Genomic DNA, 27775 nt, shown 5'->3' on the forward strand with positions numbered 1-27775 from the left:
ATTAGTGCAGCTACGGTTTGTTCTTGAACATCAGTTCTGTTTTCTACTTTGATCACTTAGACCAAAAAAGTGTTGTTTTCAGATTCTTTCTTTTACATCTATAAAGCACCTGCTCATTTTTTATTACAATTAGTTTCACATGAATGTTAGTGTTTCCTTTATGATCTTTTAATGCTTACACCACACTGTACATGTCTACATTAGAGACATTTCTGTTACCTGTGTCTGTTGACTCGGAGCTGTGAAATGTTCTTTTATTTGATACACAATATGAAGCTCATAATTTTCTTACAAATAAAACTCTAATGACAAACATGAACAGCTGTGCTTATTTCTGAGACATGAGTTTTTGAATGTGTTCATATTTAGACAGTGTGCATCTGTCTGCTGAAACTGTAATGGTGAACCTGAGGTGATGGTCAACAGAAGGCAAATATATATCAATATAAAACAATATTGAAGTAATGTCTTTACCCTGTGCAGCGTGTGGACGCTGTGCACGCAATCACCTTATTCACTGTAGTAAACATGCCCCGCTACCTCACGTGACTGACTGTCTCCATGGTTACATCGTATATTATTAGCTATGTAAACAGCTTCCAAAGATACCGCCATAGCTCTCTGCAGCTGTAACACTTAAACACTTTGCAAATCATTTCATGTTTTTGATAGTTATGAAGACAGAATATGTTTCTAAGGTCATGCTAGGCGGTTGCTATGGTGGTTGCTGTGGACTTGGGTGGACCGCGTCCGATTCCTGTTATTAGCTGTCCGCCGCAGGAAGGCTGCGTTCCATTTAGAAGTAGTGACAGTCTGCCGCAACTCGAACTCAAACCCCGCTTTGTTCTTTAATTATAGGCCTTTTATAGCCGTTCATGACACGCACACACACACATAAAGCACTTTGCCTCACCATGAGAATGCAAGTTTACCTAACCTAACCTTAAAGTATCTGATATAGGATAGAAAAATGAAGCAACCAGAGATTTAATGATGAAGACTCTGGGTTCTGTAGTTCACGTTTTACAGTCCTGAATGACTCTTTGCATATGATTCATTGAAGAGGAGTTTAGAATGCACTTTACATTTAGACTGTTGCTGTTTCATTTTTTACATTGTTGCCGTGTTATGTCATGAATAAGGTTCACCTGCTGGGGGTTTGATGGATCAGCTGGACAATACAGTCAAAGACAGACTTCATTCATCATATGCAAGAATCCTAGTTGGATTTTTGTTGTCACTCATGTTTTTGAACCAAATATTGAAAACAATTCTGACAGACTGGATACCTGGTCAGGGTGTACGTTACCTTGTACTCAAGCATCCCAGGACAGAGCCCTGCCCCACCATGAGCCTGGGTGGATACGTGGTTATAATATAAAAGGACCGATACAAAATATGAATATTTCATGAAAATTGAATTATAATACAAATTAGTAATAAGGGTTTCTCTGCGCCCTTATCTACCCCATACTCAAAGAGCTGCGGGCAGAGAGGGTGACAGGCGAGGATGGCACTGAAGAGAAGATGCTGGGTTTCTGGAGTCTCCTGGTCCTGTCAGTATTAGTAGGATGCATCTGCTGTCTTCTCGTGGATGCTCACCTACCTTGACTCGTTCCAGCGTGGTATGGATTTCCCAACACTGCGGACAGTGGCCCACGTCAGAGACGTTTAATATTGATTACATATGTCTGAATTGCTAACCCTAACCCTAGCTCAACAGACCACAATGCCCTGGACTGTCAGTATTATTACATGCTGTGAACATAAGTACCTTTGATCACAGTTTATGTTGTAAAAGAGAAGGAATATTGGAAAGAAAGATCAACATTGTGATATTATTTCTTCCAAACTGACCAGAAACATGCTTGTCAGACTCTCACAGCAAAGGATCAGACTCACTGTGCATGACAGCTCAGGCCAATGATGTCTGTCAGTTGTTTAGTGCTTCTGTACAGTTAGGGTCACCGTCTCTATTTCAGAATAATTAATATGCAGAAAACACTAAAAGTTGATTGTCTTCCAATATTCTAGCATAATTAAAAAACTTTGACTTTGTGAGTACATATTATTAGTCCTAATGCCAGTATGAGTCTTCATAACTCCTGCTTTGAAATACTGAACTTTAAAATTGACCTGATGAAAGATCATTTACAGTGGCACTCTGTCAGGATCATTCTGACTGTAAGATCACTGTATTAATCTGAATCCTTCTGAAATGTGCTGTGAATGAATGCTGATGCAACTCACTGTGGGAAAGCTGTTAATAAAAGGAATCTGTGACACATGCAACACATTCACAGAGGAAGAGGACACAAAGGGAGGACACGCAGAGGCTGTGTTAAAGTCAGAAATCCAAATCTTTATTAAAAAACAGGCGGCGGTTACAAACAGGAAGACAAGCAGTCCATCAAACAGTCTACAGGGTCAAACATACAGAGAATTCAAACAGCAGTAAAAAATAACTGGACACTGAAAAACATAAAGCAATGTGTGACGCAATAGAAGGAAGCAGCACAGTATATTCACTGAATTATCATCAATTACAAAAGAGAAAAAGGACGATTTCTAAGGATCATTTTCTTAAATGCAGTTAGAGTGTGGCTGGTAAAGATGGAAACATACAGAATGTAAACTGTGTGAGTTTGGTGAACTTTGTTAGTAACAAATGAGGTAAAAAAAACAAAACAGACAAAACACAGAAAGAGGCTCTCAGTATTCATTAATAATTAGAAAGAAAAATTCTGGTCGTGGATTTTTACAGTCTTAGTTCCGCTCGCTGTCATCATTATAATCATCATGATCAATGGCGAGGTCCTGAGGTGGGTGGGGCTGTCTCTGGTGATGTCACCATGAAGGAACAGCATCTGGCACGTGTTGGTGAAACATCCCAGTACACTGGTGTAGTTTCCTCTCCAGCTGTTTGACATGTGACACTTGAACATTAAGGGGAAGAAGAAGAAACAGTGTTAGGTCAGGTGACCACTTGGTTTCTAAAGTAACTGACAGGAAGTAACCAGGCCGTTAGAAATGGATGGCATGTGTTTAGAGTTACTGTAGTTGGGTAACTCTACTTACCAAAAGCAGCAGCACACAGATGAAGGATCAGATGCTGAATGTTGCAGGAACATGCTCATGTGTGGTGGTCATTCAGTGCTGCTCCGGCAGGTTAGACAGTCCAAGACTGATATGCTGCCCATCTGAGAGTTTGAAAACACACATGCAAAGATTTATTTTGTATTACAGTCAAAGTTGGATGTTCATTTTTGTCCTTTAAAAATGTTTGTGTATTTGAAAGCACTAACATTTAAGGATGACTCTAATTGTCTCTCTCTAAGAGTGTCTCCTTTAAAGGGGAGACAAGTGTATCCACTGATCCACGTCACTTTACCTGGATGATGACTCCTCTCTCCCTCACTCAGAAACACTCCTAATATAACCAAGCAAATAAATAATATTGAAGATTTACTTACATCATTACAAAAACAGCAAAAACATCTCCCTTTGATTCCATTTCTCCATTCCTGCTGAACATCAGGCAACAAATATCTCAATAAATCACAGTAAAATGTAAAGCACATGTTTTCTCTGCTTTGTCTAACCTCTGCAGAGCCTCTGTCAAGAAAAACATAACTGTAAGCATAAAACAAATATACATTCATAACACGTCACTGGACAAACCTCGGTCAGTTGATTTCCTCTGTGCAGTGCAGACGAGCATCAGTCAGCGAGTGACTCTGCTGGTTCTTCTGAGGAAACACCACCGTCTCTCCACACCGTCACCATCTGTGAGCACAAACTGCTGCTCTGCCAGCATGTAGGAATCACATATCACACACACAAGGGTGAAGAAACATCAGAGCTCAACTTTGGATACTTTAGATCTAAACAGATCAAAGCAACTCTTAGTTTCAACAATCAGTGAAAAGACAAACAATGATACCAAACTGATTCTGTATGAATACAATATGGTATTTTCAATACAGCTGTCAAATTAATTTATTAAAACTAATACAGATATATGTATATTTCTTTTGATAAATTAGTTTGCTAAATTATAAGAATATATTTTTATTTTTTTTTCATTTAACAATTGCAACTGAAAGAAATTAAATATTGAACAAAAATATATTGTCACATTCTGAGCATGCTCAGCACGCTGACAGACTTGAAGTTGCTACAGATTTTAAGAAGTGATAATTATAGGGAAGAAACTTCTCTTTTTCATCCGTTTAATCAAACATTTGATGCCTCAGCTGTCTCAGTCTATAGCGTTCTGCAACTACAACTAACCTGAAGCTTGGATTTGGCTGCAGGTGCCCCTGTACATCCTTCTCAGCAGCACACATGTGGGTACCATTTAATCACACTTCTTCCTGAGCTTTGCTTCATCACAAGACCAAAGGTGGCATCCTGTGTCACAGTCTTATCATCATCCAGAAGAAACATTTGAAGAAACATCATGGAGAAGAAACATTTACGCGCCTCCTGGTTTTGTTTTCTGATCCTGCAAAAAGACTGAGGACAACAAAGCCCAGAGAACACGAGATACACAACATCCAACATTCAGACTCAACAGCCTCCATAAATGAAGAGCACCAGGTTGGTTCAGTTATAGTAGATATGAGCATACTTCACATTACTGGGTATGAATAATAATGAGGAGGCAAACTTTGAAGATGCAGAGCATGATGTCCCATCATCAGACTGTAAACAAACATCCACCAGGCTTCTTTGTTGGCAAAATTGATGATTCTCCCATCAGGGATCAGTAGAGTGTAGAAGCAGCAGTCACTGAAATATTACCGTTTCAGATAAGAAATCTAGCACATAAAAGCCAGGGTGGGAGGGATCTCTGCAAACTGACTTACCTCTGCAAGTGTGAAGCTCAACAAAAATCTGACTCTCCAGTCACAGACAAACAAAAAACTCCAGCTGGGAGATAGAAAACGCTGTCTGGGTCTTGCTGGATGTTGCTGGTCAGAGTCCCACATTAGCAGAGTGCTTCTTGGTCCCACTGACCCATGTGGACAGCGACTGTGGAGAACTGTTCTGGAAAACAGAGAAGAGAATTAAAATGACAAAAAGCCAAACAGGATTTCCACAAAGACTATCTTGGAATCAGCAATCAAAAAAATCACTGGTTCATATTTCAATTAAATATGAACAGGTTCCTCAAATGTACGCAGTTCAGATCTGATTTAATTTAATTTCCTTCACACAGCACATTCGTCCAGGCTGACAGGTAAACATAGAATTAATCTCAGGTAACATGACTCATAGTAGAGATTCAGTAAGAAAGATTGCAGGCTCTAATATTATTACCACACAATCCAAGGACACACCAACAGCTCAGATTTGTAGAACTATTTAAACAAATGTCTTCTGAATATTCAATTCAGGTTCACAGTGGGAGGGTGGGGGGGGGGGGGGGGTCGTGGAATTTTTGAAATAAAGTCTGCAACACAGAAAGAGCTGTGATCAAGCTATTTATTACTGCGCCAACACACATCAAACATCACAGTTCAGTCATGTCAGCGCTGCCACAGAAGTTGTGCTCCTCCTCCTTTATGCATTCCAAGGAAGAGGGAGGAAGTTACAAACTGATCCTACCACACTTCAACGGATCAATGGTTAAGCTGTTTTGTGCCCTTGGCCTTATCAGCACCTGTAAAGGGAGTTGTTTTCTCAAACTGCTGACGCTGAAGTAAGTTCATCTAGTTTTAGAAACTTTCACTGAACAGTCTATAACAGTGTCACAACTAAGCATATGCATAAGCACTTAAATACTTAAAATGAGAATAACAGAACATTTCTATTACAGAGGCTAGAGCCTGTCCCAGTAGTCACAGGTAGAGCACACCTGGACAGGTCACCAGTCTGTCAGAGGACTAACACAGAGACAGACATCAGAGTAACAAATCTATTTAAAATTAATGTAAGTTTGCTGCAGCTATATGTATGAACATGTGTTTCTGTGCTCACAGTCCACCTCTCAGGAACCTGCAGTTCACTTTAAGTCTACTTTAAACAAACCTCACAAAAGGCTGATGTGGCTGGATCAGTAGTCTGATTTAAGTACGATACCTTTGGCCAGGGATTACTCTGGTGCATCGCTTCACTGCAGTCTTACGTATTTTCCCCACACCTGAATAAAAAATACTGATATATACAAATAACAGCTTCAGCTGATGCAGCCTGACTCAATCCTAGATGTTCAGCACACAGAGACACAGAGGTGCCGTTTAAAGTTTAGTGTTAACCTGAGTCACTGATCATTTGCAGTATTACAGAGTCTGGCAGTCTTTGCATGATGTCCACGTCACTGTAAGTTTCTAGCTGACTCTCAGGTGTGACAGGTGTGCCAGCAGGAAAGAGTAATAATAACCTGCATCCTGAGGTTTGTCATGCAGGATTAAAGGAGCCAGGCTTTGTTCACACAGCTAGGATTGTATTTTACACTGACCCTGGGTCAGTACAAGTATCATACAGTTTAAACGAAGCACTGAAACTTGCACATATTTATTATAGATGCACTGAAGCTAACCGAGATATTTGCTGTCAATCTGTGGCTGCGATTAAACACTTTACTGAAAACTTTATTAACTGGTAACTTCATCAGTCATGACAGAAGCTAATATTTCTGTGCTAACATCGTTTAACCAGTAACAGCTTTCCTCCAATATAAGCTAACGTTTACACCGTAACTTTAAGCTAGCACCATAAAGACGGTAAAACACGTAATAATATCTACAAATGCATCTTAAAGCTGTTATATTAGCACTCGGTGTATTACTAACATAACCACATTAACATTACTGACACTCGCTGACTTTTAATAGTCATTCTATAAATGCTGTCCGTTTAAATGGTCTTACCTGTACACACTGCATATCCACCGGATTCCAGCCAGAGTGGATTCTGGAGTCTTCCCACGCTCCTGTTAGTGATCCTCCATCTGGATGGATGAGAACAACCTTCTGAACAATCTAGCAGGAGATGGCCCATATCTATGGGACTGGTTTGTGCTAATAACGCTAATGTATGGACTGATAACAGCCGAAGCGGGTGAATAAAGTCACCCAGTCGCTAGCTGTGCCATTACCCAGCATACATCACTCCCTCCGTAAATGCAATAAACGATACAAACGTGTTGGTTTGGTGACGCGGTAGATGAGCTCGCCTCATCTACCTTATGTTGCAAGTCTCAAATCTTGATTGCCTGGATCCATTTAGTGTTTTATCATATGTGTTTTAAGCGGTAAATCTCAGGTAAAATGAACTGTTCTATCTGCCAGGAAGGACACAAACACAGACCCAAGATATGTAGGTCAGGTGGTAGCTGACCTACATACTATTAATCATGAGCTAAGGTTTGAAAAACCGCATGTGTCATTACCAACAGGGGTTCCAAGTAAAACCACTGGCATCATGGGAGAGTGTCTGTGTCTAAATTTCAGTCTTTCATGGATGCTAGCATATGCTTGTCAAATAAAGCCTGATTTTAGTTTAGTTTTCCTTCTATAAATAGAGATATTTCTAAACTGGAAATGTTCAAACTTCAAACTGGCGCAGAAAAACAATTCAAAGGGTATTAAGTGTCTGATGGTTCAAATTACCTTGAAGGACGATCATTGCAGTATACTGTAAAATGAAACACTGCATATACATATTATACTAGAGAGTACCTGTGCGTAGTATGAATAACATAACCACCGCACCAGAGGTGTAAGCACCTTTTGCAAGGCACTCAAGGAAACCAATGAACAGCCTCAAAAATAAATGAACAGGTGGAGATGCAGACTGTATTTGCAGATTACAGCTCCACCACAAATCAAATCAAGGCAAGTTTATTTGTATAGCACAATTCAACAACAAGGTGGTTCAAAGAAACAAAAACAAATAAAAAGCATGATTTAAAATTGATTAAAACAAGCAAACAAACTAAATAACAAACAAACAAATCATCCATCCGCTTATCCTTTTCAGGGTCGCGGGAGCCTATCCCAGCTGTCACAGGGCGAAAGGCGGGGTACACCCTGGACAGGTCGCCAGTCTGTCGCAGGGCTAACACACAGGGACAGACAACCATTCACACCTAGTGGCAATTTGGATTATCCAATTAACCTATCCCCACAAGCTGCATGTCTTTGGACGGTGGGAGGAAGCCGGAGTAACCGGAGGGAACCCACGCAAACACGGGGAGAACATGCAAACTCCACACAGAAGGACCCCGACCTGATGGTGGAATTGAACTCAGGACCTTCTTGCTGTGAGGCAACAGTGCTAACCACCATGCCACCGTGCTGCCTTACCTCAAATCAAATCAAACTTCCATATTACAGCGAGACTGCTCAGCAAGGAAAAATAGTCAATCTCAGTAAGACTGAATGAAGACAGACTAAAAAATAATTGCATCTGCTCACACATTACTCAGCTGTAAGGTTTCTAAGTACTCAGATGTAACACTGTGGAGGAAAACCCAAAGAAATGGCAAACAGAAGTTCATTCTAATAAATTGGAAATGTGGGTCAAGTCCGTCAAATAGAGAAAGAAACTTGTCGCAGTGAAGACAAAAAAAGAATGTATAAAAGTCAAAACATTTTAATTAAATCATTAATAAAACAGATAAAAGCAAAGGTGAGTTGATTTTTAACTTGTAACATTTTTGTAGTGTGTATGTGTGCTGCAGCGATCATTAGTTTTGCTTATAAAGATTACTAACGAAAAAAATGTTCTGGTAATATATAGCACCATACGGAGTATGAGGGCCACATTAAGTAAAGAAATTATTGTTGATCATTTTGAGAATACAGTCGAAATTTTGGGATTAAAGTAAAAATTCTATTTTAACAAAAAAGTCAAATTGTGGGGATTAAATTTGTTGTTGTGAGTTAGAGAAACAAATTGATCAGCCGTTTTATCGTGTCTTGTGAAACAACATGTCCGAGGGTGTAACCACTGATATCTTTACATCTATCCACTGATAGCATTTTCATTTTGTACAAATATGGCTAATTCTTCCAAGTTTATTTTGTTGTTCCTTCTGACCATCTTTTTAGCGTCTTTATAAGTATCACCTCGCTGTGTTTATGTGACTGTGTGACCTTCCCACACTTTGGGAAGGTCCGTCATAGTTGATGACAGTGCACCAAGAAGTTCCTGGATAATGGGAAAGGTTGAGAGAACAGTCCCTGATTCTCATGGACTTGTCAGACGTGTGTTCTCCAAAACCAAAAGGCCTGTCAACAAGTTATGTTTCTTGCTTGAAATGGAGGCAACCATTTGAATCTCAGTCTCGTGTGTAACAGATTTATGTTCAACACACATGATTACTGTTTCATGTAATGTTTGGTTAAGCCAGTTAAATTCTGAGTGTTGATATTAAATGACACTATATTGCATTAATATGTAATTGTTATGCCTCAGCAGTAACAATTAGGGGCCGGAATGTAAACTTTCCTTGTTTAAACATGCACCATGGTGTGGTCTTTCTTTGCTTGTGACTTCTTGATGTTGGTAAATACAATAATTGAAAAATACCACATTACATATAATATACATATGATAATGTGCAACACATTATGGAGTATGCTTCTGCTGTGAGGTCCTGCCTCCATGCACTTATGCAATTAACCGCTAGACGGGTATATTTATAAATAATATTATATTAGGGAAATTTTCCCAGACATATTTTTGACCTGGGGGTAGAATTGAAGGGAAAATGCTTATGAACTTGCAAATTAAAAACATGATGCATTTAAAGTATCCCTTAAGAAGAGAATTTGTTCTAGTGTGCGATGGCCGAACCTGTTCCTTTTCGTGGAGATAATTTCTCCTGCCTTAAGGGAAATCCCTTCACATGGCACAGAAGAGGCTGGAGTGCAGAGAAACTGGTAGAGATGCAGGTATACAGTCTACCTGGGCCCCACAAACTATCAGCTAAAGAGAATAAATAAATTCAATTGCTGCACATTTGGCAGACTAACATTTTCAGATTAATTACACAATAAAATATATATTTTACAACATTACATGTAAAGAGTCAAGTGGAAGTTTTTTTTTTAAAGTTATTTAATGACATTTATATTATTGAAGAAGATTTTTGACATTTTACCTTTTTTCCCGTTGTCAGATATAATAAGCACACACAAAACAAAAGCAAACGGCCAGAAACAAAGCTGGAAAACCACACAACAGAACCTCCTCTGTTCCTCGCTGGCTCCAAATCTCTCAGTGGAATGATCAGTGGTTCGCTATCTGTCACCATCAAAACACTCCACAAATCCCGCGAATGATTCATTTCCTTATAAACCATTGAATCAGACACAGAAGCAGTTAGGTTCTAAATGAACCTCGGACGTCACTGATCACGTGACTCTGGCCAAAGCGAATCAAGCTTCGACACAGTGCTTCTGAAGCAGTGTGTTGATTTTTTGGACACACGCACCGGAGCTTCAGCTTCAAGCGGGCCATCACTAGTATTTAGTCCTTTGTCTGTGGTTGGTTTGTCTGAGTTTCCTACCTCTGTTTTTCCAGGTTCCAAGTTTCATGCAGTGTTTTGTTTATTTGTTTTATTTTTGTTTTTCCAGTATAGGTTTTGTTTGTTCTATTCCAGTTGTTCTTTGCTTTTTGTTTGTGCCTTTTTCTAGCAAAATAAAAGGCTCGCTTTTTGTTAATATCCATCTCAGCTCCATGTCTGCTTTTGGGTCCACGTTCACCTCACTCCCTGTCATCTGCCTCCGCAGACGTGACACTTCCACGTATGTTCAACGTTAAAACAATGGCTCATCTCCCTGAAAGATTTGTCTCCAAAAGTGAGATTTACTAATTACTCAGGTAAAAGTAGAGCCCGTACTGCACCTTTTTAAAACTTAATTACAGTGAATACAATTCTGGCCAAAAGTACTGGCAGTGGCACCACTGTTAAAACAATTTTTAAAATGTATTTGCTAATAAAAGGTTTTGAAACTTATGAATTTCCCATGTTTGTTCGTAAGAACTTCATGAATAAGTTCCCGTAACTTAAGTGAGCTTTACTTTGTAAATGAGTTTGAATATTTTTTTTAAGTTTTAGGAACTAATTAGATTTTACAGTGTAGAAAGGTGTAAAGAAAACAACAACTAAAAAACAAACTTTATGTGACCAAAAACTTTTGTTCACAGTTATACAGATTTGTTGGAAACAGCTGTTCAGTTCATCCGGCTGTGTATGAATGAGTTTATCAGTAAGCTGAAACTTAAGTCACATGGTTTCTGGGAAATCATGTGGTGTAGCCATTCTACTTTGACTTTCATTTTTATAGCACTCATTTGAAACGAATGTTTGATCCTGATATGTCTTATATGGCATCTCAATTATTGGCAACTTGCTTATGCAGAGATCTAAAGCTCCTTATGGTATTATATGACATCCATTTCTTGAGAGCAGCTGGGAGGAGTTTATGAGAGGGCAGACCTATCATTAAATATTACTGATCTCTATATAAAGATCAGTGTCTTGTAGGATTCATAAGAGGGCATCTGGATCTACACAAAACAGAGGTGAGTTGATCATTATTTAATAATATTTCTCTTGTAGAATAGCTCTTTATTGTCACTGTTATAAAAACAAACACATTTATGTCTGCGTGTGTGTGCAAAGACCTGGTAAAATCTGTGCAGGCATGAGTATTAAAGGAAAAACGTAACTTTTGCCCCCTACAGTGAGAGTCTGGGTGCTTGGTTTGGCTCCGTTTACACTTTTAGAGGGAACCATAATTTTAAACCAGTTGTAAGTTTTTGGGGGTGGGTTTCTGATCGATCACCTCCTCAAGCTAAATTTAACATTTACCTTGAGGAGGTTAAAAATTATGTAAGAAATAAGCTATAGTCTTTATAGCCCCGAGAAATTATGTTTCAGCACTAATGATACATGTTGAATGAACATTTTAGATGTTGATCTCTAGCTTCACTGTCAAGGAGCACTGAAGTTGTTATGCCAGCACATAGTGTTGCAGTATTTAACTAGGGCACATCCTGTTGGTTTTTCCCTATCCATATTTTGTAACCCATACCCATTAAATGTTTGTTTGTTTTTAGTTTAACCACTAAATGACAATGAGGAGTGATGAGGAATTGTTTAAATTAGATGATTTATGAAAATACCAACTATATTTACCACAATACAATACACATAAACTGTACAATTTAAATGCATTAAAAATGATATTTTTAAAGTTTTAATGTTAAAAGTAATCACTCAACAGAAACAAACACCATTTTTATTCTGGATTATCATGGGAGATGTTTAATGTTGAGCTCAGCTGAAATAGTTTTTGTTAATCCAGCTCATTAAGTGTCAGCCTCATAAAACAGCGACTACAAACATACGATTTTATAGAATACGATGAACAGGAAACATTTTTCTAATCTTCATTTGTCCAGTTTTGGTGAGCCTGTGTAACCTGCAGCCTCAGGTTGCGCCACCTGGTGCGGTCCTCTGCTACTGTAAGCCCATCTGCTTCACAGTTGGAAGTGTTGTGCATTCAGAGATGTTTTTTTGCATATATTTGATGTAACAAATGCTTGAGTTAAATGGTTTGAGTTGAGCCTTCCTATCAGCTTGAAGCAGTCTACCCATTTGTCTCTGACATCAGCAATCATAGAAAATCCCAGTAGATCATGCCACATTTGAAGTCAAATAAATTAATTTTCTTATCAATTCTGATGCTTATTTTGAACTTCAGCCGGTCATCCTGACCATGTCTACGAGCCTAAATGTTTTGAGTGGTGTCACATGATTGACTGACCAAATATTTGACTTAACGAGTAGCTGAACGTGTGCACCTGATAAAAAGTTCTATCTTTTTGTACTTTCATCTTTGATAAACCGAATGCATATGTGACACACAGACCTGCAGTAAAATGAGAAGCTGATGAGATGGATGATCAAGATATTGCAGCGGCAGAGGAAAACAACGACAGCACAGGAGGAGAGTCTGAAAACACGTCTGAAACACCTCCCATCAATGAGAGAAGTAATGTGATCATATTATACTGTTATAGTCAGACCTATTTAGACTATGCATCTGATTTGAGTTTAAACACAGTGAAGCATTTACCTCTTTAATTATTTAAATTTAATTTATTCTTTATTCTTATTATTTAGTTACTGTTCATTAAAATCACAAAGTAATTGTTCACTGTGGTTTTAGTGATGTCTGTATTGTAACATGTTGTTCTTTTTCTTCAGTGGCTCCTGATCTCACACTTGTACTAATTGGTGATCCAGCCTCCATTGAGATCGGACCAAAGAACATTTTCCTTGACCATGAAGTGCACACAAATGTGGAACAGTTTTCCTCCAATCTGTATAATCTGTGTGGTCGACACGTCTGTGTCATTAACATGCTCGGTCTACAAACAAAGGAAATCCCTTTAAATCAGGGAGTTCATGCCTTTGTCTTACTATTACCCAACACTCTGCATAACAACCAGTACAGCTCAGGAGTGCAGTGGCTAGAGAAAGCTTTTGGGCGAGGAGCACTTTCTTATTTAATCACAGTGGTGACTCATGAAACAGGTGAAACATGTGAAAGTGCATTAAAGGAGCTGAAAACTAACACAGAGTTTAATGAAAAAAGATACCACACATGTAACAGAAGTATGATGGATGAAAAAGAGGTAGCAGATTTGTTAGAAAAAATAAACATCATGGTCTCTGAAAATGATCCACAAAGCTACACTGGACTGGTGTGTGCTGAAAACAGAGAACAGGAAGGACACCTGGAGGACAAATCCCACAAAGAAGAAAGGAAAGACTCTGAGTTAAAGACAAATAAAACAGGTACCTGCCTGTCTGTGTTTTAGGCATTTTTCCAACACTGTTGCAATTCTTAAAACAAACTCTCACAGTCAGCATGTTACGACCCCTCTGCTAGGGGACAGGGAGGAGTAACATACATAAGCCTTCACACAGGAAGCTAAATGAAAAAAAGGGGGTTTTATTGCAGAAATTCAAACAGAAAACTGACAGGGCTGCATTTTGCAGGCCACTGGGCAAATAATCAGTACACCATTGATTAGTACACAAGAGAGTGAAAAACTAAAGCTAGCCTCACGGGCAATAACACCAACAACCACCTACTCAAGCTAAGTTCAACCATAACCCGGGGTTAACAAAGTTCAACACCATGAACAGAGTTGGGCGAGCAAAGTTCAAAGAGGGAGGCAAGAAGGGAAAACTGCATGTTCAGTCCTAAGCAGAAGCCACTGAGTGAAGGATATATAGCCTTTTGTAGCCACAGATGAGTACAATCAACCACTCATTGCTTCCTGGAGCACCACAGTATCCCAGGCAGCCAGTTATCTGTGAGGGTTGACATACTGCAATTTGCATTCAGGACAGCACGAGTCTCCAGCTAGCCAATCGTCAGCGAGTGCTGGCACTCTTGCATTTGCTTGAAGAGAAAGGCAATCTCACTCCCTCCAAGGCCCAGGGCCATAACAACCCTCCCCTTAAATTACAAAACTAGGTTTTGTATACACGATCTTCACAGTTCACAGCAGAAAATAAAACAAGTCATACTCACCACCTGGACAGGCCAATAAATTTTCAGTACCCTTTTTATGCTGAATCTCTAAGTTGTATTCTTGTAATAGGGCCCATCGCACAAGGCGTCGATTGTGGTTAAACATTTGAGCAAGGAATACAGGAGAGTTGCGATCAGTGTTAATGTGTCGTCTGTGTTCATGCATTACGTGCTAACTGGTTGCCCAGACCTCTGTTGAACATGGCCCTGTCGGTTTTCTGTTTGAAGTTTGCAATAAAATCTTTATTTTACTTAGTGTCTCATGTGAGGTCTTGTGTATGTTACTCCCCCTCGTCCCCTAGCAGAGGGGGTCGTAACATAAGTACACATAAGTACAATGGACAAAACTGTGAATCTTAATTTTATTAGATACAATTAATGTAGTGACAATATTTATTTATGAACAGTAATGTTAGAATTAGCTCCTCTAATGTCTGATTATTGTTGAACTCATTAAAGAAACCTAACTGGTGCTTTGGAAAAATCTGATTTATTTAATGAATCTGGGTTTTTTTCTGTCTAGATCAGTGGCTCTCAAATTTTTCACAATGAGTACCACCTCATAAAATATATAAAGTACTACCCTTATGACCGACATTAAATTACAGTAGTATAGGCCTATTTAACACCATATACAGTTTGCACAAGACAATTTTATTTCTTATATGAATGTTAGTTATTTTAACTGTCATAAACAGGATGTGAAAAGTGATAATAATAATAATACTAACTGTACAGCATTAAAACATTCATAGCAGGTGGGATATCCAATCTTTAAGTGATGACGTATGAACCCTGCTTCCGGATCCAAACTACTCTGTGTTTATGAAGGCTGTTGTGTTTTTAACATGTTTTAATGCTTTGTATCTTCTTCTATTTAATCTGAACAAGCCCCTAAAAAAGGCAGTGATCACTGTCGGCCTCTCTCAGTTTTTATTACCACTATTTATTTTAAAGCTCAGTTTTTAAAACCTTACAATGTAACTACAGCCCAGCCAATGCAGCAATAAATGAATGACTAACCTTGTATTGTGGATGGATTATCTCAGTTGTTCTCCTGACTGAAGTTTGGTCCATTTACAGCATCCTGCCATTTGATTGTATTTGTCCCTAACCACTGGAAACTCTTGCGTTAACTTTTATTGTTAACTTTTTATTGTTTCGTTTTTATTGTTTAGTTTTCTGTCTTCATTTATGTTGTACGTTTTCATTTTTCAGAAATCCCTCAATCAGAACATGGTATATTATTTAATCTTATTTTTTGGGGGAGACTTCCCGCGTACCACTAGAGGGAGCCCACGTACCATCATTGGTACACGTACCACAGTTTGAAAACCACAGGTCTAGATAATATTAAAAGCAGAGTTCTGTTGGTTTAAGTAGGATCAGTTGTTCCAGCTCCTATGCACGTTTCAATTATTTGTTTCTAAGGCTATCTGGCCGCAGTTGCACTTTTACATTATTCAACTATAATTGAGCAAAAGTCATATGTTAGCTAAACATAAAGTCCTCTGTATGATGATCTTCAAACATATTTCTTTTGCTCCATGAATGTGTCTTGCCTTCCCTGTTTTTTTTTCTTTCTTGCCTGCTTTCTCTAACTTTGATACCATCTCTGTCCTTCAGTTATTCTGTGGTGAATTTTGAATTTCATTGCTTTTCACAGTATTAATGTCAGAGTTATAGAATTGTCTAACAGCTCAGATGGAGGCCAGGATTCATTCAGAGGAGAGCCACAAAATATCCATTATATAAACCTCAAATAAACTGTATTATAGATGACCTTTATACTGTGAAGAAGAACACAGAATATCATTATGTTGACTCATTAGTGTGTTGAAGTTATCACACTAGGTTCATTTCTAGTTACCAAAACAGAAACTGGTTCCCTTGATCCTGCATTGTAAAGCAGATATTTTCTTTGCAGAAGAAGAAGACGAGGAGGAGGATACAAATGAAATCAAGGTAAATGTTACTTTTTTGTTTTAAAAAATGTTCATCATTGCACACCAACATTTACTTTCTAAAATGAATATCAGATATATGACAGAGACACTGGAATTGTGTATTAACTGGTCATAAGATGTGAGCCTGTGAGAAATGTGTGAAAAAAGACATTAACTGCTGGGTCATCTGTAGTCTGTTTCGTCTTTAGTCTACATCAGTGGTTTTCAGCTAACAAACAAATGACAGTATTTGTTTCTCAGAATGAAGAAGGCACTGATGACAAACAATCAGAGAGTACTGATGACAGCACAGCATTAAGAGAAGAACCTGAAATCAAGTCTCCAGTGTGGTCCCCAAACAAACAGAAAGGTAACGTGTTCATTTTGTGTTCATTTACACAGTAACTTATATAGAGACAGTTTGAGAATTCATAAATTAAAGTGTGATGTTTGTATGTTGTGACCCTGGAGCAGAAGAAACTGATGTTGATGAAGTAATCATTAGTAAAAGCAACAAATATATGTTTAGAAACTCTGAAGAGGGTGATACAGAAAATTACACTAGTGTGAGATGTCAGACTGTTTCAACTAACACCACAGAGCATGAGCTATGCTTCATATGCCTCTGTTTCTAATGCTTTTCTGCAAAATCTGGATCACTACAAATGTACACTCTTGTTGAAGTGTGCATGTTTAAATTACCACCAAACTTTGGCTATAACTGTAATATAATACATTTGCAGTTAAATAGCACCTTTTCAGTCTTACTGACATGCAGATGTATTTTTATATTCATAAACTGATGATCTCAAAGTGAGTGTTGCTAAAACAATCGAAAGGTACAATCCCATTCTACAAAAGCAGGGACACTGTGGGAAATGGAAATAAAAACAGAACGCAATGATTTTTTAAATCTTAGACATCCATATTTTATTCACAATACACAAAGATGTTGTATCACATGTTTAAACTGAGTAAATGTACTTTTAAAATGGAATTTGTCCCCACCAAAAAGTAGGGACAATATGTTCCTTTAACAATAGTCTATAAAAGTCCAGGATCTGAGACCAATTGCTGGACTTTTGGGAAAGTAATGTCATCCTATTCTGGTCCGGCATATGATTCTATCTGCTTTTCCACTTTGGCTTCATTTTAAATTAACTTTGGCTCAGAGAAGACTGTTTGTGCATTGTGTTCACATAGATTTAGAAAAAGCAGCTGGAGTGCCAGAAAAATACCATAAAACAGAAATTTACCATCATGTAAAAATGCAAAGCATCATGAAATGCAAAAAATACTTAAATATCAAATATATCAAATATACTGACAATATAAATGCAAAATACAATATTTAAGCACAATTTACTAACATGTACTGATAAGTACACAAGTGCCACCCGCGACCCTTTGCCGCATGTCTCCCCCTCCGCTTTATTATCAGTCTTCACAAAACTTGAAATTGTTTGCAACTTCTATTACTTCTATAAAAATTGAATGTGCTCCATTCCAAATAGCTTTTAATGAGCCATACAAATGAAACAGAATAAAAATCAAAAACATCTAGCAATTAAACTAAACTTAGAGTTACACTGATTATGGCAAATCCCCCTGCTGCTGCAGACATCTAAAGATCTTTGGACACTTTAAACAGCAGAGTTATGCTTCCATCCAAGTCCAGATGAGAGCAGGTACAGTTCATGTTTTTTGTGAAACACAATGAAACACTTGCCGACCCTTAAGGAAAAGTCACCAAGACTGACTGTCCACCACCTGCTAGAAGTGTTGTTCTACCCTTTTTCATCTTTTGCTTGGATTTACTTAACAGGATCAACACTCAATAGTAATTCTTAATTAAACACAGATTCCACTATAATGCGCCTTCTTCACATACTATCAATAAAAGTAGCAAAATAGTTGGAATTTGCAAAGAGCATGCTAATGGTGGGAGTCTGCATTTTATTCCTGCACCAGAGTAATGTGTATGACCGAAGTGATTAGATTTGACTGATAACTCAAAATCTTTACATTTTTAATAATTAAAAATCATTAATCTATGTATTTGTGGCATGCAGAGAGGTGGCTCATCTTAAAATCAAGACAAACACTGCAGTCTGGAATCCCCATGCAATTCAAGAGCTGTTACAACCAGCTTTATTGACTATACAAAAAAAGTAAATAATTATCAAATAAGCATCCTCCAGGAATTAAGTTAGAAAACAAGGGGACAGAGCACAATTTAAAGTACTATTAAATTTACTATTCACCCTAACTCAGTGATCACACTCCAAAACCACAACACAGTGCTTCAGAAGCTCTGTGTCAAGGCTTGGTTTGTCTGGCTAGGTTCACGTGATCGAAGTGAATTGTTTGCTGGATTTTTGGTGTATTTTGGTGTTTTACAAGTAAAGGTAGGGTACACAATGACAAGGAAAGTTTATTCCTTAAAATTATTTATTAATAGAGTCCTGCTGAAATCTGTCAGCACGACTCTTTGGACTTGTAACTTGTTCTGTAATTTTACAGATTTATTTCTTACAATACAGGTAAAAAAGACTGTGTAGTTTTTTTGCTTTTTTTTTTTTTTTCAACTGCACCTGTAAAAAAAAATGAAATTTCTATAGTAGAAAGAGAGAAACTGAAACTTTTTGTTATGTGTGGCTTACTTTTTGTAGTATGAATAGCCATGAGGGAGATTTTTGTCAGTAGGAAAAGCTATAAAATTGACAATACAGGTCCAAAATTTATGCTTGTGCTTGTTTGTGGTGAGCAGCAGATCAAAAAAAGTCAAGAATTATAAATGTCTTTATGCACACATTCAGGCCTGTGAGACTCATTTAGACACTCTAGACGCAGACATTTCTGCATCTCTGCCATCCAATGACATTTTATATGTTGTTTATTTTATATGCTTTTCAAGAGTGAACTGTAAAGTTAGTCTTTTACAAGGAAACTATTTTTTATTCAGCATTTTCATAAAAGCTTGATCTCTATGCATTTACTACTACTAGGGAGGACACACATGAAGTTTAAGGCCTGGACAAGTTTGAAACCTTTTGTCCTCCACAGTGGAAATGGCTTAGAAAATTGAGCAGGTTGGAAATATTTATATGTGTTTGTATATTAGAGTTATAAGAACTTCTTGTGCTGTGTGGGTGGTTCAAGTTGTTATGTGTCAGGTTTCGGCATTGTGCAGGCAGGAGTTGGACCCAAGATGCAGGCTCTCAGACATGAGGGATGAACTCAAAATTACAGCTTTATTGGCTGGCAAGGAAAATGCATGTAACACGAAAACTCAACTAAACTGGGAAAGAATAAACTAAACTCACAGGATAAACTCACAGCAAAACACAAGCATGAGGGATGACACGACACTGACACAGAGAAACTCAGGGCTTAAATACACTGGGGAATAACGAGGGAATGAATTCAAATTTTATTTGTCACGTACACAGTCATACACAGTACGATATGTAGTGAAATGCTTGGACAACTGCTCGTGACCTAAAGAAAACAAAAAGGCTATGAATAAGATAGGAAATAAATATGAAAAATTAAAAAGGGTAAATTTAACTAGGAAGGAATAAGATAAAATATATAAATTAAAGTTGAAAATAAAATAACTGTACAACAAAATACACAATACAGAACTATATAAGAATGTATGAAGAAATATAAATAAATATATACACAATAACAGCAGCTGTACAGTATTAACTGGAAGTGAAGAATGTAGTGACCAGTGTTGTGCAATCCACATTATGTCTTGTGCAGTGCAAATATGCTTAAAGTGATTAAGTGATGAAGTGAAAACAATGTCCAGAAAGTCCAGTGTGTGTGTAAGAACTATATGTGTGGGTCAGTACTGTGTGGTGGTGTGATTGAGAGACCGTATCGCCTGCGGGAAGAAGCTCCTCCTCAGTCTCTCTGTGTTGGTCTTCAGGGAGCGGAATCGCTTTCCTGACCTCAACAGAGAGAACAGTCTGTTGTTGGGATGGCTGAGGTCCTTCACGATCTTCCTGGCCTTGGTCCAGCACCGCCTGCTGTAGATTGAGTGCAGGTCAGGGAGCTCGGAGCGGATGGTGCGCTCAGCTGATCGCACAACCCTCTGTAGAGCTCGTCTGTCCAGCATGGTGCTGTTCCCGAACCAGGTTAAGATGTTTCCCGCCAGGATGCTCTCTATGGTGCACGAGTAAAAGTTCCTGAGCACCTTGGAGGGCAGTTGGAAGTCTCTCAAGCCTCTGAGGTGGTAGAGACGCTGACGGGCCTTTTTCACCACGGTGTTGATGTGACAGGACCATGACAGGTCCTGCGTGATGTGAACTCCGAGGTATTTGAAGCTGTCCACTCTCTCCACTGGGCACTCGTTGATGACAGGGGTCTGGTAGTTCCTCTCCTGCTTAGTGCTGAAGTCCACTATCAGCTCCTTTGTCTTACTGAGGTTTAGAAGGAGACACAGAAGGAGAGCACAGCTGGGGGAAATCAGAACTGACGAGACAATTAAGCAAAGCAGGATATACTCACATGAGACACAGACCTTCAAAGTAAAACAGGAAGTATAACACTGAGATGCGGACTAGACACTGTGGAGACAGATCAACTAAGAAACAGAGACATAAACCATAAGGCATAGAACTCAAAGAATCAAAAGGCTAGAGATGATAAATAATACACAGAGGGAAATACTAGGAACGGAACACAAGAAACTAGACTCAAGGGAGTAACTAAAGACCAAAAATGAGAACATAATTCACAATACAAAGTGACAAAAAACACAGGAAACTAAAAAAAAAAAAGTCAAGAACCCAGGTCCCTGACATTATGGGCCTGTCCTTTAACCACTGATCAAAAGCTTTGAAAATGAGCATAGCCAAGATTTTTCCACTGTCAATGGTAAATACCCTCCACAAACATCTGTAACAAAGGGGTTTAAAAAAAAGAAAGAAAAAAGAAAAAAGAAAACCTGGTTTATATATTAACAGGAATAAGTAAAAATTGGTTACCGAAAGCATTTTTCAAGTGTTCCTTTATTTAAAAGTGGTCACCACAGCAGGGTTTTGGGTCTCCTAGTCTCAAACCACAGATCTTTTGTGTTTTTAGTGAATGTGTTAACCACTGCAGTGTGGAGTCAAAACAAAAAGAAAAAAAATTGACAGGTTGTGCAGAAAAAACTGTATTGCTTCTATCACACATTGATTTGGCCTTTTGGTTCTATTTTAAACTTCAGGAACCTCTGATGTGGACTTGAACGTAAATAAGAAAAACATCAGTGGAAACAAGCACAAGGTAAGAAAAATATTATCAAATAATTAATTTACTTTACCACACTGTACAAAACTACAAATTTGTTACATAAATGTAATTTCTTATTTGCTGCAGTCAAGGAATGACTCTGAAGTTAACAAGAAGGAGTCATGTGAAAAAGAAACTGAAAAACTGTTTGACAGACTTCACATTCAAGAAAATCTTCAAAGGAAGTTTCTACCAGCAGATTTTCTTCAGATACGTCCACCTGTGAAACAGCACCATGTCACATCTGAGACAGATCTAACATATACTTTTCTTCACAGGCTGATGATGTTAGATTACAGGGCCAGATATGTTCGTGTGAAAGCGGACGGTCCTGAGGGGACACATCCAAAGTCTGTTCGAGTGATTGATATCACTAAGAAAGATTTCATTAATTTGGATGCTTTATTAAGCATGAGTGCAGACACGCGTCAGTCAGAACAGACTCATTTGCATCCAATGGATGTTCAGATGGCAGTATTTCACTGCTCAGACAGCTTCCTTAGACAGATGATGATTACAAAGCTCTCTCAGTGTCAGTATGCCTTACCACTGCTTGTTCCTGACCCAGTCACTATGGAGATCGAGTGTCCTCTGTGGACTTTCAGACAAATAACAAAGACCTGGAAGGTAACTGAAATCAAAGACAGCTCAAACATTGTCACTATGAAGAGTGTTCCAGTGTATAAAGCTCAGACACCCTTGGTGTCATTTTTCCGCCTGGGTTCTCTGTCAGTGTCTAAATCTCAGCTGATGAACACTTTGATCAACGACCGTCACAACACCTTCTTCCACAGAAACTGTCCAGGAAGCACCAAGTCTCGCTATCTGATGGATGGTGTGGCAGAGATTGCCTGGTACTGTCCTGCTGGAAAACCCAATGATGCCTTCAATGACTGCATTGCCTTTTGTAATCTTCATGGTGATGCACTGTTGACTGAAAGACAGCGCGACATACTGATTAAAAGATCTTTAGTCACAGTTGTTCTTGTTGCATCTTTGCAAAAAGATGAAAGCTTCTCAATTATAACAGCTCTTTTTGAGTCTCAAAACCATTTCATTTTTCTCACTGTTGATGACGACCGTGATCTTTTTAAGACAACAACTGGACAATACATCATGGGTCTCAAAGGCAAAAGCCAGTCAGATATATCTGAAGAACTGAAACAAATTATTCGAGAGGTTTCGTCATCTCTAGATGGTTCAAACTTGAAATCATCTTTCCAGCTTGAAACCATGGCTGAGCTCTCTGAAATCAGAGTGGATGAAAGCGTCCCAGCCTGTCAAAGAGGGAAATCTGCTGCTATGATCATAGTGGATATTCTTTCAAAGGATAACATGAATGTTTCAAAGCTTAAAGATGAATTCCTTCCTTATCGGGGTGATCTGTGGCATCAGTGGAGCAAAATACATAAAGAACTGTATCATCTCAGAGGAGACATCGAAAAGGAGAAATGTAAAAAGGAACAAGAACTGATGAACATACGTCAGAAACAATGTGCTGCTTCATTCAGTAAACTCGTGGAGTTGTTCATTGTAAGTCTCTCATCTTTTTCACCAACAGACAAACAGTATTTCCTGAAATGGATTCAAATCTTAATGGATGATCTCTCCACAGATGATCTTTCCTCAGTTCTCCAAAGCTATGATGAAAAGTGGTCTGAGGTCTTGGCTTTGAAGAACAAACACATGAAATCAGATCTGTTAATAAAAAAACAAACTGAGCTTGAAGAAATATCCAGAAAACTACAGTCTGCAACTTTTGGTTTGGAGCACATCTTCAGAGAAATGGGACAGATCTATGAAGCTCATAGAGCAATAGAAGGAGAGAGCAGACACACTGACTGGTCTAAATACCCTGAGCTGGCTGCACAGCTGATGATATCAGGACACCCGATGGAGCTGATGGATGGTGATGCAGGTCATGTGCCTTTAACATGGATCTCCAGTCTTTTAGAGGAAGTCATCAAGAAACTGGGGGACAAGAGAGTTTTTGTGTTGTCAGTTTTGGGCGTACAAAGCAGTGGAAAATCAACAATGCTAAACACCATGTTTGGGTTGCAGTTTGCAGTGAGTGCAGGCAGGTGCACCAAAGGTGCCTTCATGCAGCTGCTCAAAGTATCAGAGGAGATGAAGAAAGACTTGAAGTTTGACTATCTTCTAGTGGTGGACACTGAAGGACTGCGTGCTCTTGAGCTGGAAGGTAACACCACTCATCACCATGACAACGAACTGGCAACATTTGTTGTTGGTCTGGGAAACCTGACACTGATCAACATCTTTGGAGAGAATCCATCTGAGATGCAGGACATCCTGCAGATTGTTGTTCAGGCTTTCATGAGGATGAAGAAAGTTAACCTTTCTCCCAGTTGTGTGTTTGTTCACCAGAATGTTACAGATGTTGCAGCAGCAGAGAAAAACATGGATGGAAAGAGACGCCTGCAAGAAAAACTGGACCAGATGACCAAACTAGCAGCTGAAGAGGAGGATTGCAATGCTGACTGCTTCAGTGATGTCATTAAGTTTGATGTCCGAAAAGATGTGAAATACTGTGCCCAGCTATGGGAGGGCAGTCCACCCATGGCTCCTCCTAATCCAGGTTACAGTGAGAGCATCCAAGAAGTGAAGAACACCATCCTCTCTAAAGCTTCACAGTCTGCTGGGATCACTCTCACACAATTCAAATACAAAATCCAGGACCTGTGGAGTGCCCTCCTCAATGAAAACTTTGTTTTCAGTTTTAAAAATACACTTGAAATTGCAGCATACAGAAAATTGGAGATCCAATATGGAAACTGGACTTGGGACCTCAGGAGCAACATGTTGACTGCTGAAAATCAGCTTTATAACAGAATAGAAAATGGAAATCTTGACATGGTGAAAGTGAGTGACCTTACAAAAAAAACAAGCAAGACATATGAAGAAATAAAAACAGCAATGAAAAAGTATTTTGACGAAAACAGAGAAAAAGAATTTTTGGCTCAGTGGAGAGGCCGATTTGAAACCAAACTCAAAGAGGTTCACGATGAACAGGTGAGCACAGTGAAAAGAAAACTGGATGAAGTTATTCAACAAAAGGAGGCTCGTAAAAAGCTGGATGATAAGAAAAAAGAGTTTGAGGACAAGCTGCTACAGAAGAGCAAAGAGCTCGCTCAGCAGCTGAAGGATAAGGCCAAAGATGAAGAAGAACTTCAAAAACAGTTCAACTGTGTTTGGAGTGACTTGGTCACTGAAATAACAGCAGATATAAAACCTGTTGAAGACATCGACCTGGAAGAGGATCAGTTTAAAATCCTCCAAGAACTTGGTTTTGAACATATTCTCATAAATGAATCCAAAACAAGTGGCAGTTACAAGAAAATATCCAGTGTTGGTGATTATTCAGATTATGTCATCCTTCAAAAAAAAAAGGATCTTTATGAGGCAGGTGAAAGTGAACCAACTCAAGATATTGTGAAGGATGACAGTCACGCAAGTAAACTCGGCGCATATGTTAAACAACCTGTCTCAAATTTTTGGAAGTATACCAAAACATTTTTTGGATATAATTCAAACACAAAACAAAAACAACATAAATCACACAGTGCTTTATCTTGTCATGAACAGCAACAGATCAGATTGCTCATTGACAAAGCTGAAAAACTGTCCCTTGATTCAATCAGAGCCAAACCTGTGGCTACAAGAGGCTACACATCAGCTTACTTGCAAGAAGTGGCAAAAATTGTAAAAGAAAAAGTGGAGAAATTTCAGTCAGAAAGTAAATGTACTGTGAAGAAGGACTTTAAAGTCGATCTCTTACTGTATGTTTTCTACAAAGCAGAGATTTTGCTTCTAGACTCCCAGGAGGAATTCAAAATGAAGCATGATCCACTTACTTATTTAGAAAGCAAGAAAACACAGTATTACAATGTTTTTAGAAGCTTTTGCAAAGGAAACTTATCTGCTGTTGTGCTCGCAGAACTGATCTGTGAAAAGCTGAAAGCTTCCATTGTTGAGGCTGTCTGTAACAAGACTGCCATTGGTCTGGCTGGAGAGATGAGGTGTAGTTTCCCAGCATTCAATGGGAACAGGCTGAACTTGGAGAAACATGTGCTGAAGTCACTCGCTGAGAATGAAAACGTTGATGATTTCATCACCTACATCAGAAATCCAAGGAGACAAACAGAAGCTTTTATAAAAGCAGAAGTAAAGAAATACATCTTCAGAGATCACAAAGATGAAACTGTGAATATACTCAAGAAAAATGTTGATGATATCAACTCACTGATGAGTCAAGCTTTATCTACAGCAACACAGAAAGTCCAAACTCAGAGAGGAGACATAAATATGTGGCTGAAGGAATTTTCTAGTTTGTTAAAAGATGAGTTAACTCTTGATACGTTTTCTTCTCAAAACTTCAGTGACATTAATAATTTTGATTTCTTAATGGAAGCATTAAAGAAAGAATTTACACCCATAAGTGATGAGATAAGGAGTCTCTCATTGAATAAACTGAAGGAATCCAGGCTGAAGCCTGATGAAATCCTCATTGATCAGCTGTGTAATTGTTGCTGGGTAAAATGTCCATTCTGTGCAGCTGTTTGTACTAACACCATTGAAGGTCACAGTGGTGCTGACCATAGTGTCCCTTTTCATCGGCCTTCTGGAATTAAAGGATGGCACTATAGAGGCACAGTGGAATTCAGCATTGATTTCTGCACAACAAATGTTGCAAGTGATGGCAGTTTTTATCCTTGTCATGATTCAGAGGAAACTGTTCCCTATAAACGGTACAGAACTGCTGGTCCAGAGTATGCTGACTGGAGAATCACCCCTGATGAGTCTAAACTGGTGTACTGGAAATGGTTTGTGTGTCGATTTCAAAAGGAACTGGAAGAGCACTACAATTTCAAATTCCAGGGTAGAGGAGAGATTCCCAGTGAGTGGAAAACAATCTCTAAATGCAAAGCCATTAGAAGTCTGGATGAAATGTGCAAATGAGTCAAAGAAACAGCATTCTTCGGTTTATATGTCTTACATAATGACGGAAAGAAAGATTTAGTGATTCAAGTAAAATAGCAGATTCTTTTTAGAAATGACAGGATTATTACAACATAGTTATACATAATTCTAACAATTAAAGAGACTCACAGCATGTGAGATTAGACTCTTACTATGTAATAATTATTGAACATTTAAAAGTAACTCTTATTGAAATGTAGCTTTTGTAATAAAACCTTTTTGTGTGTATTTTGCACTTACATTGAACAAATACATTCATTTTACTTTATCTTTCTTTTGCTGAAAGTTGTTGCAGATAAAGTTAAATTAGAATTATTTAATCAATTGTGTCCAGTAATATAATCTGAAACATCTGAATTTGTCTCATGTGTTAATATTCTGTATATTTTGTAATTTTATTTTATTGTCTTCTGTTGAACAACTTCCAGTTTTTCATCTTTGTATATTAATCAAGTTTTCTAATTACAGTTTAGAGGAAAGGAGAGAGATGAAACATGAATATCCACTGACAGATTAAGGGCTCATGAGATTTGTTTACTTGGTTATAATAAATTTAGAAAAATTTAGACTTTTTGTTTTCAACATTGTCTAACTTTTGTTTTCATGATGATATCTTTTTAGACCATTTAGTGACAAAATAAATATAACTTCATTGCAACGAATGGTTGTTGAGTTAAATGGTTTGAGTTGAGCCTTCCTATCAGCTTGAAGCAGTCTGCCTGTTCTCCTCTGAACTTTGACATCAGGAATTATCACTGTTGAGATTTAAATATATATATTTTAAGGCTTATTTTCTTATTATATTGCTTTGTGTACTTTAATAATGAAGGTTTGTACAGCAAGGCCACTTTTGACTCATAAACTAAGTGGTCAGCCAGACTGAAAAACAGGAAGTTAGTGTAGAGCTATACAAGTATATTAATAAATACAGGAAGCCAGACAGAAAAGAGGAACTTTTACCATATAAGG

General features: G+C 38.3%; 1 protein-coding gene across 1 annotated transcript; it reads left to right on the top strand.

Moving 5' to 3' along the window:
* Positions 1 to 11326: 11326 nt before the first annotated feature.
* Positions 11327 to 26878, top strand: LOC146638641 (interferon-induced very large GTPase 1-like). Its single transcript, XM_085361960.1, has 7 exons — positions 11327 to 11544; positions 12895 to 13019; positions 13235 to 13828; positions 16501 to 16538; positions 16781 to 16889; positions 21744 to 21802; positions 21896 to 26878. Exons 2-7 carry the CDS (start codon positions 12923 to 12925, stop codon positions 26783 to 26785), a joined length of 5787 nt encoding a protein of 1928 aa, XP_085218086.1. The 5' UTR covers positions 11327 to 11544; positions 12895 to 12922; the 3' UTR covers positions 26786 to 26878.
* The last annotated feature ends 897 nt before the right edge of the window (positions 26879 to 27775 follow it).

Source organism: Diplotaxodon limnothrissa, linkage group LG2 (genome assembly GCF_057381915.1).
Source record: "Diplotaxodon limnothrissa isolate DT_005_m linkage group LG2, D_limnothrissa_male_GT1.1, whole genome shotgun sequence".
NCBI classification, from domain to species: Eukaryota; Metazoa; Chordata; class Actinopteri; order Cichliformes; family Cichlidae; genus Diplotaxodon; species Diplotaxodon limnothrissa.